Consider the following 20,839-nt stretch of genomic DNA (forward strand, 5'->3'; position numbering starts at 1 on the left):
CCTTCAAGATCCCCCTTCCTATACCCCTTTCACTCCCATGCCCAAAGATCTCCCAAGGTCCCTTCATATATGTTGTGAAACCACACTCACACACACCCTTTTCACCGTGATTATACCCTATAGACCCTTTTCTTTAGGCCTTACACACACACACACACTCTCTCTCTCTCTCTCTCTCATGCTGGGGGGATCTGGTCATGGATCCTAGCACAGGCACATATTAATCTCTAGGCACCTATCCAATCCCTTAAGGCACTTGCGTTGTGGATCTAGCAACTCTCTTCAGCCTCCGCATTCCTTGTCTAGAGTGTTTGAGCCCTTAAATGGGGAATAAAATATGGACTCTATCCCCTATTTAAATCCAAAAACAATCCTACAATTTGCGCTCTTGATATTCTCTATCAGTTCATACTCCCTGCACTCCAATCATTTACAACTTAATACCTTTAAAAACATGAAGTGCGCTTCTCCCAAAGTGTAACATTATCTTCAAACCTGAACGTGTGATTTACTATGAAAAGCATATTCATGTACAAGGCCTTGTCTTTAGTGGTTTGTTATCAACTATGTAAGTCCAAAGCGTTCTGTAAAGATTTGTTCGTGCCCTTTCAGCTTACGGATGCTGCAGTTACATTGAACAGAATAATGGGCATAATCTAATAATCCAGTCAAGCGTGTCCCTTAGTGCACTGACAATGAGAGAACCAGCTGTTGTACAACACATCTGATTTCTGATGCTCCCAGAGTTTTCTATCATATACAAAAAACCAGTAATATATGGGATCTCAAAGCAGTGCAGCCCCGTTCTTAAACAGGTACCAGGAGGTTGGAAGAACCAATCAAGGGCCGTCAGCTGATCAGTACTATCTCAAAAATGATTAGATCTTATCAACAGTACCTCAAGAAGACTCCAGCATCTCAGAATTTCCTGGTACAAAAACTTTCTGCTCTTTGTAGATAGTAACAGGACTGTTCACTCCTCGCTTCTGAGGGGAAGAGATGAGTGGCTCAGATTGTGAACTTGCCCATTAAGGCTGCTAGCCCCATGGTTTTGAGACTGTGTTTCATCTGCACTCAGTGCTGGGGGATCTGCAGGTGAACAAATGGAAGCATCCTTACTCTGCAACTGGTTATAAGCTCTGTAAACTGTATCCGAAATTTCTTTGCCAATTCCATCTTTCGAGAGTATCAGCTCCCATGCAGCTTTGGATGCTCTTTCTAGAACTGGACCTCTACAAACAAAACAATGTGATCAATTCAAAAAGTTAACTTCTACACTCAAAAGATCCGAAAACATGAGGTAGTAAAGAGATATTACTCCAGTTCCTTTCTTAGAGCTTCAAAAAGTTCCCTCTTAGACTTTTGCTCTGCTCCAGGTGCATTCAGAACTTGACTCTGTTCTACCTTTGATGTTGTGTACTTTTTCAAGTCTTCCTACAGCAGACAATGACAAACACCGAATTTCTATTTTTAAAAGCATGTGATAGAAATACCTTAAAGGCTCATCGATGAGCTGATTGTACTTAGATTCATGTTAAGGAAGATTGAGGATGCAACAGAACAAAATGCACAATTTCTCACAAATTTGAGCTAACCTAATTGCAATATCTACTTTCATCTTTTTAAAAGTTCACCAGGTAAGAGGACATCCTTTGCCTTCTTTGTAAAGAAAGGGGGAAAAAAAAGCTTATGACATCCTGCAGTTGATCAAATGACCTAATTCTTGCAAGCCCTGTACTAAGACCTGTGACCAACAAAAACAATCACATGCATAAAGCTATAATGGCAAGTTCCAATCGTAACATTGGGAATCCCATTGGAGCTACTCAAGATTACAATGATGCAATCACTGATGTTTTTACATTGACAAGTGGCAAAGGCAGCAAAGATGATTTTGCTACAGCTGATTCTCTCTGTATGTGTCTAATTCGTTTTGAGGTTGGCAGGATATCTAGGACATGAATTTGATGGCAACACTCAAGTCCTTGTTGAAGTTGGCAGCATCTAAAAAAGAATCGTTTTAGATAGATGATTAATGATTGACGTATGATGTGATCAGACCCCTTGGCTTTGAAAGAACCAATTGGCCGTGTATGGTTGTCAATGTACCATACACCTGACACTGTTGTGTTTTTGCTCAGCCTCGGATTGCTTTGCAGCTGATCAGTTTCTCCAGCCGTATCTCAGCCTTCAGTCACCAGCCTTCTGTGTACTTCAGCCTGCATCTGCTTTCTGCACTGGTCACTGAGCCAGTCCTTCCTGTCTGCTGCAAGTATTAGCTGTGTTTTGACTGCATGTTGGTCACCCAGCTCTACTGTCTATATTGTGCGCTTGCTGCCTGCCTCCCAAGGTATTTCATCACCACACTGCACAGTCTGCTCCATGCAGTTCAGGGTGTGTTAAAATTGCAGCGACATTGCCATCATTGCCACACTGTGTGCTTGATTGCATGATCAGCCCGTCCCTTGAGTGCAGTTCTAAGTCGAGTTCCAAAGGTGTGCAATACTTCGAGATAAAGTGTTCAGCCTCCTGGGTGCCATTCTAAGTGAGTCCCGTGTTTCGAGTTATGTTCTTAGCTCACACCTCAGATGGATTAGGACACCATAATGATTGGATGAAAAGCATAATCCCTATAGTTCAATAAAACGATGAAGGGCACAAGGCCTCAACACCATGCTAATTCAGATGATTTAAGAGCATAGGGTTTCACAATTTACAGCCAATCTCTTCCAAACCTTCGCAGTGGTGTAGATACAATTTTCATGCATGAGCAATGAATCTACACAACTCACATTCAACCAATCCCATAAAGTTGATGAGTTTGAAGTTACACCATCACAGGGATCCACGGTAGGTCGGGGTATAGCGATAGTAACAAAATCCCAAAGGTCATAGGTGTCCAGGTTGAAGTTACACCATCACAGGGATCCACGGTAGGTCGGGGTATAGCGATAGTAACAAAATCCCAAAGGTCATAGGTGTCCAGGAGGCACTCCATGTGGCATGACCATAGTGGGTAGTTCATCCTATCTAGTTTTTCAGATGTGGGTAGGGAGGGCAGGACTGGCACCTGCTTAAGAGGTGCACTTCGAGATCAAGTACTCAGACTGATCACTATCTAATTGGCTGCTACAGCTATTGTAACCAGTTCTCCAACTAAGTAAAGTAAACCAAATACTCCTTTAGGAGGTCCCTTCAGTGGGCATTGGGACCCCATGCAATGTCTTGAGAGCTCTCTGTGAAGCCTAGGCCCTACACTCTTTCATTATCAGTTTTAGTTGTTCCAAAGACTAACCTGCACTTGGATGAAGGCTCACACAGGACACAGGGATGGCATCAAGTTTTGGCAGGTAACATTTGGCATCAAAGCTCCAAGGACCTCACAGGGGCCAATCTTAGGAAACTGGTGAATTGATAGAGCAAAACTTCAAGAACACAGAATGCTTGTGGATGGCATATTTTCACTAGGCATAGATACTATACAAGGGCATGTCCTTCATCTACAAAGGCAGAATCCCTCAAAACATTGGAGATCCAGCTCCTTCAGGCGAAAATGGAGCAATTGATGTCCATACTCCAAAAGAGGCATGAAGAAAATGCATAGAGAGAGAGAGAGAGAGAGAGAGAGAGAGAGAGAGAGAGAGATCTGCCATAACAGGCATATCTCTTCCATGGTAGCAATATATACATGGCTCCTTGGTCTCTAGCTCCAAGACCCATAATCGGCAAATCTGGTCCTCAAGGGCAATAGGGGCAGCTTCTACCTGATCAGTCTCTCAACTGGTGTGAAGATAATAAAATTTGGCCAATAGCACACCTGACACCATGGGAAAGACAGGTGTCCATGTATCTTTTGGTTAAACAACAAGACCATCTGAATTTAATTAGAGAAGACACTCTCAAAAGAAAGTCATCTGTCCCTAGTGGCTTGATTGGTGTGACACGTGTGTGAGCCATGTGTAGCTGATGATGTCCAATCTGATGATCTTATTGAGCTCACTCCAGCTCAACTCTATGGGTTTACAAAACAATTGTGTATCTATCGAAGTCAATTGGTGACGCTGGTCCCCTCTCCCCTCAGGGAGGATAGACCACATTCAGGATGACTGGTCTGTTGTTAGGTTCAGCTAATCCTTTCATTGATATGAACAAAAACCCTTTATTGTTGCTCCACCAGTCGTGCAAGATCCAGATCTAAGTCACCTAGGAGTCCATGACCGATATGAGTATGTTAGTGTCCATAGAGGGGGCTCTAAAAGCAGGCGCATATCTATAGGTACCTGTTGAGCAGATGAGGAGGAGGAGAGATGCTTCTACATGGACATGGAACTTAAGTATCTTCTTCCACTTAGCACCACATATGGTCTAGCAGTGTAGGCCAAAAGATTGGTGTTCACTCAAACCATTGCATTTATGATGTGCCTAGTAGTCCCTTAAAAGGCGTTTTTTACACTTTGTATTTTATCTCAACAATTTCTTCCAAAGTGTTATTAATAGATTTCCTTTCCTTGCAAAAAGAAAGACTCGTATCCAAAAAAACTATGATTCTGTCTCTCTGAATCCTTGAAATTCTAACTGTTTTTGAGTCCTGGAAATTCTAATCAGGGAAAGTGATGTTCAAGGAAGAAATAAGCTATACAGCAAGCACTTGACCTTACAGAGCAAAATGAAACTGACTTGATGAATCCTAGAGATATCTAATTATATGTGATTCCAGCATATATAGCGCAAAGCAGTCTTTGTAGAAGATGAGCAAAGCTAACTTACATTTTGCTTAAGCTGGCTGATAATCTTGAGACGCAAGTCGTCAAAGGTGCCATCATTCATTAGGGAGGAAAGCACCTGCTGTGGTGTCACGGGAGCTGATGAAGCTGCCGATGACAGTGGAGGAGGGGGAGGCGGTGGCGGGAGGGATGGTGGAGGGGGAGGAGGAAGAGAAGGGTCCATGGCTACCCTCAGATGCTTGTGTGAGGAATCACAGTTTAAGGAATGTTTAACCGCATACGACCATGCTTGGTACCTACATGAAGAAACAAAGACATAATAGAAGAGAGACTATGGTAAATATACCTCATGGACAATTTTAAGAGGAGAAGACTATCATTGAAATTGAATTGAATTTCTTTTTTTAATAAATAATGAACTACTTTTTTTAACAAAGAGCAGACTGCCATTGAAATCGGATTGGATTGCTTTTTTTAAATGAATAATGCAAAAGCATATTAAAAGATATTGTTTTTTGAATTAAATTAGGTAAAAATATATATACAAGAAATATTTACATTAACCCACAACACGTGCAGGATGCTACATAGGATGCCACAACCTAGGCAATGTTTGACAATATATGACCATGCTTGGTGCCTACATGAGGAAACAGAGAGACACGAGAAGCAAGACAATAGCAAATACCTCACAAACAATTTTAAGAAGAGCAGATTGTGATTGGAATTGAATTGAGTTACTTTTTGATAGAATTATTCAAAAATACATTATACGAGAAATGATCTTTTTTAATGAAGTCAATATCTCCATAAACAATTTCAAGAAGAAAGGCAGTAGTAAATACCTACATTGAACAACAAAAGTATGATCGAAGAAGTAAAAGGGTGGGTACTAGAGATAAAATGAAAAACTTAGGGAGAAATAACAAAGTTAATGGTTCCTCTAATCTTGCAAATATAGCTTAAGAACCTTAAATTATGTACCTCTTTCCATCATTTGATTCAAGATGTCACCAGGTGGTGATACTTTTTGCAATTGCTTTCCTTATTTACTTATATAAATATTTTTTTTTTTTCTTTAGTTACTGTTGCTTTTTACCCCCAGAGTTCTCTTGGAATAAGCCGTGATCTTTGCATGGCCAGAAGATGCAGTCATTGGGACAAATTGGACTAATGGTTTGTCTAAGCCTTAGGACCGGTTCCATATAGAATGCCGATGGTTTGGGACTGTGTGCTTAGCCATTGGAGATGGTGCTAAACAATGAGCCTGGCCAAGACAGAAGATGCACATGTGAGAATGCTCACAGAATAAAGGTCACCGTAACTGAGCCACATTACACTTTTTGATGTGGTTGCAATGATAAAAGTTGCTCAGAACAGCGTCACCATCCCTAAAATTTAGAGAATTACTATTTTTGGACCCCAAAATCTGTTTGCATCATTATCTTCGTTTTTGCACGAGAATTAATTCTCTAGATGTGCCGAGGTCAAATTTTGCACCGATCATGGAGAATTTTAGACCGGAAGGTTTAAACGAGAAAATTGTTACATGTATGCCATGTGGCACAAATTCCCAAAAGAGAGAGAGAGAGAGAGAAAGAGAGAGCATTAAAAAAAAACGTAATAGGCATGAGGGGTAGATTTGAGGGTGAAGTTTTGAGGAGTTGAGGGTAGATTGCTACAAGTTCATCAGCTATGGAGAGTACTTCGACTCTGACTCATGTACGGAGGTAGAGCTTGCTCCCTCTAGTCAACTCTCTCTCTATTCTCAGAGGAAATACTCTGCATGATAGGCTGATTCCATCGAAGGTACAGTTTTATGTTTTCTTTGCACTTCTACTGAGGCAAGAGCCTCATTGTCCAGGTTCAAGAGCAACTGTTGGCTTCTCCAATGCAGAAACCAAAGAAAGTGATGACCATGCCACACACAAACAGGGTTTTCCAGCTCTGATTTAGTGTTGTTTGTGGGACTGTTTTACTGCTAGAATGATGCCAGGATAAAAGGGATGTTATTCTGGATATGCTGGACAGTAAAAACAATGAATACAAAGTTCTGCAGATTGCAATTCTGCACATGAATCATTGAGTTATGGTCACAGAAAATGCTTTCCTAAAAAGGATGTTGTTCTAGATATGTTGGACAATAAAAACAATGAATATAGAGTTTTGCAAACTGCAATTCTGCACGTGAATGATTGAGTTATGGTCACAAAAAATGCTTTCCTAAAAGGGATGTTGTTCTAGATATGTTGGACAATAAGAACAGTAAATACAGAGTTCTGTAGACTGCAATTCTGCACATGAATTATTGAGTTATGGTCACAAAAAATGCTTTCCTAAAAGGGATGTTATTCTGGTCATGCTATACTGTCCTTATGCAACTGGGATTTACCCAGAAAAGATGAAAACCAACTGTTCACAAGTTATGTATTTTGGAACATTTCATTTTTGTAACTTTCCATCTTTAATTGATAAAGAAATACTGAGAGGGACGCCGGTCTTCTGGGCCAATCTGGTGCAATTTGGTGTTGAGCGAGGGAGTGAGGTCTCTGTTTTTGTGTGTGTGTGTGTGTGTGTGTGTGTGTGTGTGTGTGTGTGAGAGAGAGTAGACCAAGTGTTAATTGAAGGAACTACCACTTTATATGTGAGTCATAGACCGGTTTCACAAGATATTAGCAATTTTAGATTTCCCAAGAATGTTAATATTAGTGTTCACAAAAATGAAGGTTGGCATAAAAAATCAAACAAAAAGTCTACAATTTCGTAATAAAACTAGCAAAGAGAGAAACAACAACAAATACTTCAATACACAATTTCAAGAAGAAAGATTGTCATTGAAATTGAATAAAATTACTTTATTAAACTTAGATAGTGCAAACATATAATATACGAGAATTATTTATATCAACCCAAAATACACAAGGGAGCTAAATAGCATTAGGTCATAAATGATGGTATGCTAATTGAATTACTTGCATGTTTGAGTCTTTATAGCTTGTAGTGTTTCAAGGTAAAGGGACTAATAGTTAAATTGCTTAAGAGTTTGCAAACGGATCTTAACCATAGAGAGAAAAGTTGTAGGTTTCAGATTATTAACATGTGTGCCAAATCTATCTCTATTTTCAAAATTGATTTCAACTTTTTTAAATCCAAAAATTAAGCAAAAAATTCTGCTCAATTAATTCCGTGTGTAACAAAATGAGTCTTCTAATGCATGACCATTGCAAGCCTAAATAAAGACTATGCATGGCAATTGAAAAATGGGGTTTGAGCCCTATTCTCTAGCAAAGATTGCAAGATTACAAGATGCAAGATGGCTTTAGGGCATCATGCACAAAAAAATCTGATTCAAAGTCACAGCAAAGAAACAAAGGAAATTGTCGTATGCCCTTAAGCTACCACTGGAGAAGTCCCTTAAGCTTCACAACATAATGGTGAATGCCCGAGGCAAAACCAAAAATCAATGCATTGTGAGTGACCCAAATATCCCAGCAACCCCAAAATCTGAAAAAGTGAAAAAGAATCTTCATATGAGGTTGTGGCAAACCATGATATTTAGCTTTACCAAAAATCCAATCAGAAGGACGCATCCTAGTCCCCACCACAACATGCCAAGTGTCTAAGAGAAGGGCCCAAATCTCGTGAGCAAAAGGGCAAGAGATGAATCTGTGATGGGGAGACTCAACCATGGTGGTACCGAAGAAACAATTCCCATTAAAAATACCTCTTGCAGTGAAAAGCTGATGCAAGGATGAGACTCCCACCAACATTCTCCAAATGAATACCTTGCATTTGAACGACGTCTTATCGATCCATCCGCCATTATCGTCAATTTTCACCAAGCTTTAGATTTGCACAATCCCCAAAGTGTGTTGGCTTTGGTGATCAACCATGCACAGTCTTTGATCATGAAATGATAAATCTGATTAACTCAAGAGGAACTAAAGGGTCAAATGCCCTACAAAATCATAATCTTGCCAAGGACAATCACAATCTAGGATTGGAAAGGGTTGTTGGTCCTACAATAGATCGTAGATCCTAACCCATAGATCACCGTAGCCATGAGGAACCCCAAAGACTCATCTACTAGTGCAAGAGGACATCAAAGTGCCTCAAGGCAAGAGAGTGGCATCAGCTACCGAGGTCAATCAATCCAAGACGAGCCATGTAATTAAACTTAGGTCTCTCCTTGAATTTGCCTTCCATACTCTGCCACCCAAAATCTCGCAACTTAAAGCCTGTGCAATCAATACTGGAAGATTTGATAGCACTGATTTGCAACCTCCGAGGTCAATCCAAGACGAGCCATGCGATTAAACTTAGCTCTCTTCTCGAATTTTCCTAAATCTAGCAAATCGAAGCCTATGCAATACATAAGGGAAATTTGGTAACGTTGATTTGCAACCTCGACTCATACCCCAGCATAGGACCACTAATTCCTGAGGAGACCCTAACACTACAGCGGCCTATGCTTACACGAGGGACACTAATTGATCGCACCGTTCAATTGGGTCAATCTCGCTATGAAGATATGCTAGGGTTTGCACTAAGGAAACAAAACATGTACGACCAAGACTCAAACAGAGACAAGAAAAACTCAAACTCTAAATGCAAAACACAAAATGCAAAAACTCAAAACTCAAACACAAAGAGAAGAAACTTTGAAGTGAATGAATGTTATAAATGAATGTAAGAGTGTACAGAATGCCCAAGGGCAGAGCAATGCAATGTCGGAGATTGACGTCCACCAAAGAAGGATCCCAAGTGCAATAACCACCAATCGGAGGTGAGAGAGCGCTGAATAATGAAGGGCATCAAGCTTGTCACCAAAACACAACAATCAGAGCCTGAAATCTGGTAAACGCAACAGTGTGCCACCAAAGGAAGGTTGAAAATTGATCACCCAAGGCAAACAATTGTTAAGCGACAACAAGAGAGGTGTTTGCTGATGTAGGCGGCCTGCTGGACAACAAAAATGCAGGTATTGCAGCAAGTGCTTGGTAGGAGAGATGGCAACAGCCTGTCACCTAGCACCAGATGCTGAAAACACAAGCTGATCACATGCTATGATGACGCAGTAGATAGAGACCTAACAACAGGGCGATGGCTGAAAACAGGCCATCTAGGGCTAGATAGTAATGGGCTGCAATTGGTGATGGCCGGATAGTAGATGGCAAGTGGCTAATGGCTGAAATCCGCACACTAGAGCGACAAACCTGCACCAAAGGATGAGGCAGCCTGTCTATCTATAGATGTCAAAGGGTGCCCCAAATATTAGGGTTTGGGGGGACCACTGAAACTCTCTCGAACTACGCACCAAATTTGTATTTTCATTAATTTAGCATGGTTTGGGGTTGTTTAATTATGCTAATCAGCTGTAAAGCATGTTTTAGCTCAACAAGTCGATCCCAACACACCAGACCTCAACATTGATGATAGCGCCACATGCATGTGTAGATACAAAAGATCACTGCTCGGACCAAAGCGAGGTCACACATAACCCCATCATATCCTCTCATGTACCTTCATGATATCCCCCCTATCAGTGGCTCTATACCTCATGGATTATTGAAGATCTTGTACACCAGGATTGTATCAACTAGGGTTTTACTATTATATCACAGCCTATTTAGTTGATTTTCGTTTACACTTACTTTCTTCCATAAAGTTGTATCATCACAAATGGTTGTAACTCATGGTCTCGTAGATCATTTCTTCCTTTTGTAGATGTTAATCTCTCTCTCTCTCTCTCTCTCTCTCTCTCTCTCTCAACATCATTGCTTATAGCTAGAGAGAGAACTTGGGAGTCTTAAATTAATAGATGAGATGAGTCACACTCATGAGCCTTGACAACCCAATGGGACTAGGCTCACTAGTGTACCCCTTATAAGCAATGATTGTATGTCTCATTCTGGTTTTGCTTGTGATATATACAACTAGAGGTTTCTACTAGACGCATATCGTCAAATGGTACTCAGAATATACACATGATAATAATTCTAATGTTCAAAGCCTGAGTCATGCATTCAAGACCACCTACTATTCAGTAGTGCACTTCTCAATGATAAGTAACTATACACTAGTGTCATTGTATCCACATCCAAATACTTTGGAATGTTATAAACCAAAGAAGATTGCATGCCGCCTTCAATTTGCATAACATCTTCTTCTAGCTATCACGTTGATGTTGTTTAAGGAAAGAGTTGCTACTCATTGAGAGACTTGAGTTCCTCCCTTGAATTAGTAGTCCATGTCATCAATATTGCCCTCATGAAGGCCCTCATAAGCAGCACAACCAACATCTTCTTTTGAAAAACAAGTCAAATAGAGATTTCTTACATCCCATTGACAAGATTGTCTTCTCCTTAGGTACCATTGTAACCAACAAAGATTCAAATATAATCAAATGCATTAATACTTGATAACTAAATAGGTGAAATTTTGAAAATTAAAAATGGATGAGCATGCCTAGCATATCTATCCCTTTCTATTCATAGTATACCTATTTAAAGCATACCCCTCATCTGTAACTTACCACGTATGGATTCATGTTGAGTACATGTATGGATTATCATCGAGCTTACACATGTGGATTGTAATATACCTATTCCAACTTGAGCCTGGAATCGTAATGTTTCTAATAGCCTAATATAGCTAAGGATAGGTCTATTTGATATCATTAAACTACACTAGCAATGATTGATTACATGTGCCAATAACCTAAATGATCAAACGTTCAGCAGTATAAGCATACAATTCATATACACAAAGCATATAAGAGAATGTATCCAACATAGAAGAGAATATCATGAACCAAGTTGAATCAAGCACAACAATTGGCTCATGAATCTTCGAAGGTCATCTCTTGTACGAACAAGTAGACGAGAGAATGGCCCACTGGGTAGACTACAAGCACTTCAAGCAGCCCTATGCAAGCACATGTAGTCGAATGGGCAGCTCCTATAGGTGGCATGTCAACGGCAATGCAAGCAACACAGATAGCAACAGTCCAAACTAGTCCTAGAATATTGGTGACTACTTGTTTGAAAAAAATGTATGTATATAAAAAAGTAGCTATTTCTAACCATTTGGAAGGTTTATGTTAGTCCCTTTTTGGCTAGTGGCAATTAGGGATGGGCTCTTCTCTTTTAAAAGTAGAGTCCCTCATGCTTTCTCTCCATCCTCAAGCGGCACCATCCTCTACACCTCAAGCTCTGACCTAAAGCAAGCTCCATCCTCAACTCCTCAAGCTCTCAACCTCCATTCTCTAGCTCTCGAGCAAGCTCTTCCTCTTCCTCTTTGGTCTTCCTCTTCCTCTTCCTCTGCTAGATTAACCATTGCTCTCTTTTTCATTTTGTAATGACCAGAGATAGACCGTATTTTATTTGAGTACCATCCTTAGTCCACAAATTAAACAAATTAGACTAATTGTACCTCACTATTGTAAGTCAAAACATGCACAATGCACAGCAAAAAGAAAAGTGAACACAAAGTGAATACAGAAGGAGACTAGAAAAACATTGTATAATGAAGTAACAAAATTGACGTAACATTGAATGATTTAGAAATGCAACAATCACGCCCAAATTGTAGCTCACAACCTTAGTGTGGGTGCTAAACAAAGATTGGTTGAGAATGAACATTAAGATTGAACCGGCAAAGAAAGGCGATAAATGTTAGAAGAAAAGTACTAAATGCTGCCCTGCTGCCCAAAAATGTTTACTTTGCACACGGCAATGGATGCCTGCTTGAAGATAGGTAAAACAAGCTAGTTCGATTGAAATGCAAGTGTGGAACTCCACCTAAACATTTGGAACAAATAAAATGACGGATAAATACATTGTCAAAGCTCCAAATATCCTTCTCTCTGTCACAAGAGGGTGCATTTTTAATGCTTAGCTTTGGCATTATTAAGTTGTGCCATGTGACGTATACATGTGAAATGCAAGTCAATCAATTGACAATAAGAGCTTAGTAACCCAGGTGATCAATAGGTGACATTGACCTCACAAGATGTCTATATGAACCACGATGTGCAATTCGAGGAGTTTTCAGATGGAAAGGGGGATGAGGAGCACCCTATTCTTGGAGATCCACATGATAGTTGGCACCTGAGCTAGAGGCTCCATCTACAAAGGACGAGATTGCTCCTCTATCAGATTCTCCACCAGTGGATGTTCCAAAGACTTCAGCAAAGATAGAGCAACAAGGAGAATATCAATCTTCTCGTTTGTTGGGTGTGTGTGAGAGACTCCATGATGCAAGGATTGAGAAGCTTCCCGAGTAGTGGCAAGCGCAAGATGGCCTGCATCGATCTCAAAGGAACCAAGCATGTTCCACCGTGCTTGTTTGAACAAACTATGATTTGATGGCTCATGCCATGCAAGATAGGGAGCCAACAATGGTAAAGAAGGCACTATAGTCTAATCATTGGCAGAAGGCCATGGAGTAGGAGTAGGAGTTGGAGTCTATTGAGTGAAAGGGCAATTGGTATCTTATGCCTCAACCTGCTCATCACAAGATAATCGGAGTCAAGTGGATCTTTAAGCCTAAGTATCTCAATCATGGCACACTTGACTACAAAGCTAAGTTGGCTACCAAGGATTTTGCACAAAGGCCAAGTGTTGACTTCCATGATACTTTTGCACCCATAGCTTGTATGGTCACTATTCAAACAGTACTTGCTCTTGCCAACCATAGGAGATGGCCAATCTACTAGTTGGATCTCAAGTCCACATTCTTGAACGGTGACTTAAAGGAGGAGATTTATATTGAGCAACGCCCTAGCTTTTCTTCCTCAAATGGTAAGATATATGTGCTAAAGAAGGTCCCCTATAGCCTTAAACAAGCTCACCATGCTCAGAATGAGAAGATATTCATTCCTTCAAGTCCAATTAGGATATGGGAGATCTAAATCCAATCTAAATTTGTATGTTCACACATCAACTGGAAGGCACACAGTGTTTGTGTTCTATGTGGATGATCTCATATTGATAGGTGATCATGCCCAAATGGTCAAGCAAACTAAGGAAGCATCCCATAGGAAGTTTGAGATGACACATATGGGGCTTCTTCATTTCTTCCTAGGTCAAGAGATATGGCAAACTGAGAGAGGGATCTTTCTCTACCAACAATGGAATGTGCAAGAGCTCTTAACCACCTTTGAGATGCAAGAGTGTCGGACCATTTCTACTCCCATGGATCTAAATCGAACTGCTACAACTCATAACATTCACCATTAGCGAAGCCTTCCCACTATGGACAATTGATTGGATTGTTGATTTGGCTTCTGAATACACAAATTGATTTGTGCTTTCCAATCAGTTTTCTTGCAAGCTTTATGACTCAACCTAAGAAGGTTCATTGGCACGTCGTCTCACAAATATTGCAGCTGCTGAGGGGGACCCTCAACCTTGGCCTCTTTTATCCAATAGGTACAAGTGATTCCGCTTTGGTGTTACAAGGCTAAACAGACTTATACTAGGGGTTGAGATGTTGATCAATGGAGATTGACTACACACTATTGTTTTCTAGTAGGTTGAGTGAGATTTCTTGGAGCAACAAGAAGCAACCCACAATTGCCCTTTCATCTATGGAGGCTAAGTATCGAGCGGCTTCTACCACTTGTGAGACCGTTTGGCTTCGGAGTTTGTTAGAGGAGCTTGGCTTTTCATGGACAAGAGCTACCACACTTCTTGTGCCACAATGGGAGTTACATAGCCTTGGTACAAAATCTTTTTTTCCATGCTAGGGCAAAAGCGCATAGAGATGCAATATCACTACCCCCGTGAGAAGCTCGTGGATGAGACCATTGATATGGTGTAGGATAATCTGACAAATTTGTTTACCAAAGCACTTTCTTAGGCCATTCTTTGTCAACATTCAAAATCCCTTAGCGTTATGCTGCATCCAAGATCTAAGAGGGGGTGTTAGAGATATGGTCATCCCCAAGACAGCCACAAGCATGTACAAGGCAATTTAGGGCAGTTTATGCAGTTGCATTACGTTTTGGAGCAAGTTGGACAAAAATTCAGCAATCACCAATAGGATGGGTAAGGTTTTAAGCAGGCCAAATAGGACCGACAAACTTTGCCACGTGACATGCGGTTGTTCACTACTTAATGTTGCTATTAGAGCAATATGGTATATGCATGTTTAGACGGTATACTAGCTATTTGTTTTTGGGGGTGGTGACAAGGGGATTAGTGTCCACATAGCTAGTGAATCTTGGAGAAGAGGCTCTTTTTCTTGTGAAAAGCACTCATATAATATACAAAAGGGAATAAGCAATCATATAATATTACAAATAGAAATATGCAATCCTGTAATATTACACAAGAAAATAAGCAATCGCATTGTAAACGCAAAAGTTGTTCGAGAAACATACAGCAATCACCATAGCCTCAATCCAAAATCCTTAAGTAAGACCAGTATTAGATAGCATACTCAATATCCTTTCATTTATTGTCCTATTCATTTGCTCAACAACATCATTTTGGGCAAGATTACTAGATGCAATGAGTTCCCTTTTTATCTCAGGTGCTTCACAAGAATTTATGAACTCGTGAGAGACATATTCTCTAACATTATTTTATTCATTTATGACCAATCAACCATATTTGGCAACAATCAACCGGATTTAATTGTCGACCTGATCATTTTCATGTATTATTTTATGCCCCTATAGGTAGGCTGCCCACTGGTCACACACACTTGAGTTTCTTGCACATGAGACTGGTGATACTCTAACAGCCCGTTGTATATATCTCTTCAGCATTCAACATTCATACTCTATGGTCTTCAACATTCTCTCTCTCTCTCTCTCTCTCTCTCTCTCTCTCTCTCTCTCTCTCCATGTTCTTTTCATTCTTTCAGTTCAGTCAAACGCTTCCTTATTCGCTACACTCTGACACATTTTGCTACTAATATAGGCTGTCCAACATCAAAGAAACTCTTCCCAACTATAGCTCAATTCAGCACACTTACGTTGGATCAGCTACCATAATTCTCGAGATGGGATAGCTGCATTTTTTTTTCAATCCAAGCCATACACCTAGTCACCTAACTTCAAGAGGTTATACAATTGTTGTCCTCATCATCTACATCATCACTTCCTGTGTTTTCAATTAATCTGCTACTAGATCACCAAGTCATCTTTGACACTATTGCTGCTGCATTTAAGGGATCACTCAGCCATCTTCAACTGACATGAATACAAAGAAGAGAGGGAATAGACTAGACTAAATTGTAAACGAAAGCTGATTATACTACAGACAAGTCATCCCAACATGCAGCCCAAGGCATCATGATGGCATTAGTTCAGGCTAATGACAAAGGAAAATGGCAAGCGGTTACACTAAACCCTAATGCAGATGGCTGTGTTTAATGTAGCCGACTTGCATAAATTGGGTCACCAACACCTAAACCAGCTGCCAAGAGTGAATGCAATCCAAGAAGCCATTGAAACTAAAATGCAATGAAACTAGTTCATTGACAAGTACTATGAACACTCTAAAATATACAAAAATGAAAATGCATTGAAATGCTACAGCTAGGAGTTGAAGTTCATGAACTATCACAGCTCCTATGTTTGGACTCTGGTCACACTCTTACGCAATTGACAACCAGGAGATTACCAACATGAAAAGCATAGGAAAGCTAACATGTTTATGCCATGCGCTTTGATTCCTAACATTTCTATTTGGTAGTGCTACTTTACAATGCCTTTGACAGCTCCCACAACCCGATGACATCTCCAACAATTTGGAAGCATATTTCAGCTGATGGCAACTTGTCTAAAGCCCTCTAATAGCTGCATCTACTGATCAAAGTGGTTGCCCTACTATCATTGGGGCATGCCATCACTCCTCAAGCTGCTTTTTGCTGTCCTAAGCTTCTAATTAGCAAGCATCATCTCCAAAAGCTATTACATCTATGTCTACTATTGTTGCTGATTTGAAACAACCACCCAACGCATCAACTCTCTTCTACAACAATCATCTTCCATTCAACAGCCTACATGTTATTGTTTGAAGACTTCAATGCATTGCCAATTTTATGTTTTCTCCTCCAATCGGCTACCAAGTTGTCATCTTGGTAGCATCAGTTCTTACAAAGAGATTTCTTCTTCTTCTTCTTCTTCTTCTTCAACAACACTTGAGGATTGTGTCTGCTACTCCAAACTGCTGCCTAGCTGGTCAGTTCAGAAATATACAGCCTGTCAACCTGATCTGAGCACTCCAAACTACTATTTTGTCACTTCAAACAAGCTACCTTGCTTTTCAACACATTCTCCATAAGTTTAGGGCTTGCATATGCTATTGTATAGGTTGCCAAGCATCAAAGACACTCTTCCTAGCTGTAGCTCAATTCAACAATCTTGCATTTGATCAATTAACATAATTCCCCACTTGGGGCAGTTGCATTTTTGGTCAAGCTATTGTGAAGATATGCTAGGATTTGCACTATGAAAACACAAAATGTACAAACATGACTAAAACACAATAACACATCAACACAAACACAAACAAAGAACAAAGAGAACTCTAAAGTGAATGAATCAATACAATAACTAACGGAAGAATAAACAGAATGCTCAAAGGCAGAGTGTGAGTGCAGTTGGAGTTTGAAGTCCACCAAGAACAGAACCAGAGTGTTGTAACCACCAATTGAAGCTGAAATAATGTTGAGAACAAAAGGGCAGCCAATTGGTAACCAAAACAAAGTAGTCTAGAGGCTGGATCTCGCTGAATGCAGCAGTGTACCATCACAAGTGGTGGAATCACCCAAGACTGAGAGCAGTTGAGTGACAATTGGGGAGGGTGAAGCAGGGCAGCCTGCACATGCAATAAAGACAAGCAGGAAGTGAGGAAAATTAGCAACAACTGCTGACTTAGCAGTCCACAATAGGATGCCAAGTGGCTGACTGCAGCAAAAAACAGTTCACTAGGTAGGTCCCTAGTCGATGGAGGTTGGACAGCTCATGTAGACAAGGTGAAGGTTGAAAACTGGGTGCCAACACTAGGAGAGAGTATAGACTAATGTGACCTGCAAAACAAGGGTGGGCTGAATGGTGGGCAGCCTATCTATTTGATAGATGAGTGGATCCTCCCAAATTAGGGTTTGGCTTATGAAACACACAAACTCTCTAGGAACATGTTTCTTTTTTAATGAAAGCTTCGGTAATAGTGTGTTTTTGGGGCTGTTTAAAAGAGCTATTCTATTTATAATGCATTTTTAGCACAACAACTAGGCCATGCAACCGGTCACGTAACCTCTAGAGGTAATTCGGCTGCTGTTGTCATCGTCTCTATCATCAACATTTGTGTTTTCAACTAATCTGCTGCCGGATCGCTCAGCCATGTTTGACACTATTGCTACTGCATTTTAAGGATCCATTCAAGTATGATACACCCTAACACACTCCGTCATCTCTTGAAGACACAAAGGCTCAAGGCCCCAATGGTTGTATTATCATTTATTCATGCATTCATTACCATTCAACCATCATGTGCTTCGCCAAAGACTATCATGATCGACCTTTGATCCCTACACCACCGAAGCACATGCATCTACCCCCAGGCACTCCTTGTGTACCACCTTGCCAATTTGGGAGATGTAGATCGTTCTACATTGATTATCACTCTTCTATGGTCAAGGCAATCAGATGCATATGATGTGCATGCGACTCAACACCAGGTGGAAACCTGTTTTTATGCAGTCCAGACCCACGTTTTTAGCTGCAGGCTCCTGAACAGTAGTTTTTCTCTCTTCTCCAGCAGTTGCCACACTTAGTATGACCTACATTTGCTGCCTGCAGGGTGGATTCACCAGTCTCACCTGCATTTGCACTGCTGCTCAGTATCCCAGCCAATCACCTATCTTGTGGGAGCCACCTCGGTCCAACACTCTATTGGCACCTGTATTTTGCATGTTGGAGACTCCTAGTCAGTGGGTGATATCGTCCTCAAAGTGTATAGCCAGCTTATTGTCCTCCCACTGCTGCGTTTGGTGTGGTATTCTGCTGCGTCCGATTTAGCTCGTCCCTCTCGTTCTATTTTAGTCTTTCTTTTTTCAGGTAGAAAGCCGAAGGGTTGAATTGTAGCCCTTTGCCTGTCGCTGCAATTGGGAAGTAAAAAAAGAAGAAGAGACAAGGAGACGCAAAGAAGACCCTTTACCTTTTAACCCCTACGATGAGCACATAGTTTTACTCGCATGCAGGGAAAAGAGAGGTTTTACCTGCATGCCAAGACGAAGACAGTGTTTGGGACTTTGCGCTAGCCTTCCGCCATAGCCAGTTGGCCCTTCGCACAGGGATCCACAGAAGAAGAAAGAAATAGAGAGATCAAACCTCAAGTTGAGGGAAAGGACAGAGATTGAGAGGAATCAAAAGAGAGCTCGAGACTCGAGAGCGACAGGAAGAACCAGGGTGCACGATCTCGCGCAGGAACATCGCCCCTTTCTTCGATCTGGATGAAACAAGAAACGAAAGCCTATCAGAGAATATTGCGGGAACTTGGCCGATTCCCAATATTACCGACCTTAGTTGTCCATTGGAAGAGATTTGTTCTAAGACTTGCTTTTTAGCTTAATTAGCATAATGATGACTAGCGTTCCTGGCGCGCTCCCGCTTCGCGGCACGGCAGGGGTGCGAGGGAAGTGAAGCTGCTTACATCCCTATCGCACAGTGGATAATGCTATCACAAAAACATCGCATGCTTTACTCTCCTCTATATTGCACGGCAGCTTCACTTCCCTATCGCACAGTGGATAATGCTATCACAAAAATATCGCATGCTTTACTCTCCTCTACTCACAACCCCTCTATCTCTCATCCCATTTACACCTCCCCCCTCTATCCACACTCACTCAATCACTCCCAAATCAATTGCATTCAATTCAATGGAGTCGAATGCACTATGTCTCTCTCTCTCTCTCTCTCTCTCTCTCTCTCTCTCTCTCTCTCTCTCTCACACACACATGTATAAAAGACCAAATATGCATTTGCATCAAGGAGTACATAGACTCATATATACATGCAATGACCATGCACCAAACTTATAGACTTGTATCTATACTTACTCTGCAAAACTTTTAGAAACAACCTGTATCCTTGGATGTTACAATGAGAAATAACATTCCTACGGTGAAACAAACCACAAATAAAAGATATATGAGCCACACCACAAATTTAAGTTTGTCCAAGCATTGCATGCAAACTCCCAGTATTAATAACCCACATAGGTGAAGCAAAGCCCGAAACCAAAGTTTCTTCTAGAGACTGCACCAATAACCTTGCACCACAATTTCAAGTATCAACAAATCACAAAGTGTCACTCCTTGATTGTGCCCATGCATCTACATCCAAATGTTACAAAAAAAATTACAGTTCCCATAGGGTCTAACCAAAACGAAGCCTTTCTTTCTTTGAGAAATAATTGGAAAATTTTCCACTCTCCAACATAGCATGGCTAGGCAAAGCAAGTCCGATCGCCACTCTTCGTCTTGTTGATGGTACAGGGGACATAATAGTATTTCCGCTCTCCAATATAGTATGGCCAGGCGAAGCAAGTCCAATTGCCACTTAACATTAAAACAACAACACCTGCTATGCGCAATAGCTAGAAGTAGCTCTTCATGATCATTCGACGTTACAATCAGAAATAACATTGCTACGCTGAAAGGAACCACAAAGTTTAAGCATATCCAAGCATCAAATACAAATAGGTGAAGTAAAGCCCAAAACCAAACCTTGCTTCAGAGCCGAAAACTTTGTACCATAAATCCAAGTATCTACACCTATGATAAGTAGATATAGATACATATCTACATCCAAACGCTACAAAGATGTTGAAACTTTTCATCAGGCCTAACCAAAATGAAGCTTTCTTTTCTTTGAGGAATCACTGGGGAAAATTCCATCCTCCAACACAGCATGCTCAGGAGAAGCAAGTCCCATTGCCACTCTTCGTCCCGGTGATGGTACAGGGGACATGATAGTCTTTCCTCTCTTTCTTGCACCTAAAATTTTAAAAGCTCACAATGTAAATATGAACATATCCAACAATATTGACAAATATCACTTAATATTGGAATAACAATACCTGGCTTAACAC

The 20,839-nt window shown here is 40.7% G+C and overlaps 1 protein-coding gene across 3 annotated transcripts; it reads right to left on the reverse strand.

Annotated features, from left to right (window-relative positions):
* Positions 1-483: 483 nt before the first annotated feature.
* Positions 484-19,263, reverse strand: LOC148009484 (uncharacterized). 3 transcript variants are annotated; one of them, XM_087672571.1, is made up of 4 exons: positions 18,963-19,263; positions 4,768-5,020; positions 1,319-1,434; positions 484-1,232 (listed from the first exon to the last, which is right to left on the reverse strand). In XM_087672571.1, the coding sequence occupies exons 2-4, from the start codon at positions 4,945-4,947 to the stop codon at positions 974-976; spliced, it is 555 nt and encodes a 184-aa protein (XP_087528697.1). In that variant the 5' UTR covers positions 4,948-5,020; positions 18,963-19,263; the 3' UTR covers positions 484-973. The 3 variants fall into 3 exon arrangements, with proteins under 3 accessions (XP_087528697.1, XP_087528698.1, XP_087528699.1); XM_087672572.1 differs by lacking the exon at positions 18,963-19,263 and adding an exon at positions 18,564-18,834; XM_087672573.1 differs by lacking the exon at positions 4,768-5,020.
* Between the last annotated feature and the right edge of the window lie 1,576 nt (positions 19,264-20,839).

This window comes from Lygodium microphyllum, chromosome 30 (genome assembly GCF_053477565.2).
Source record: "Lygodium microphyllum isolate KBCC chromosome 30, Lygodium_microphyllum_v1.1.10, whole genome shotgun sequence".
Lineage (NCBI taxonomy): Eukaryota > Viridiplantae > Streptophyta > Polypodiopsida > Schizaeales > Lygodiaceae > Lygodium > Lygodium microphyllum.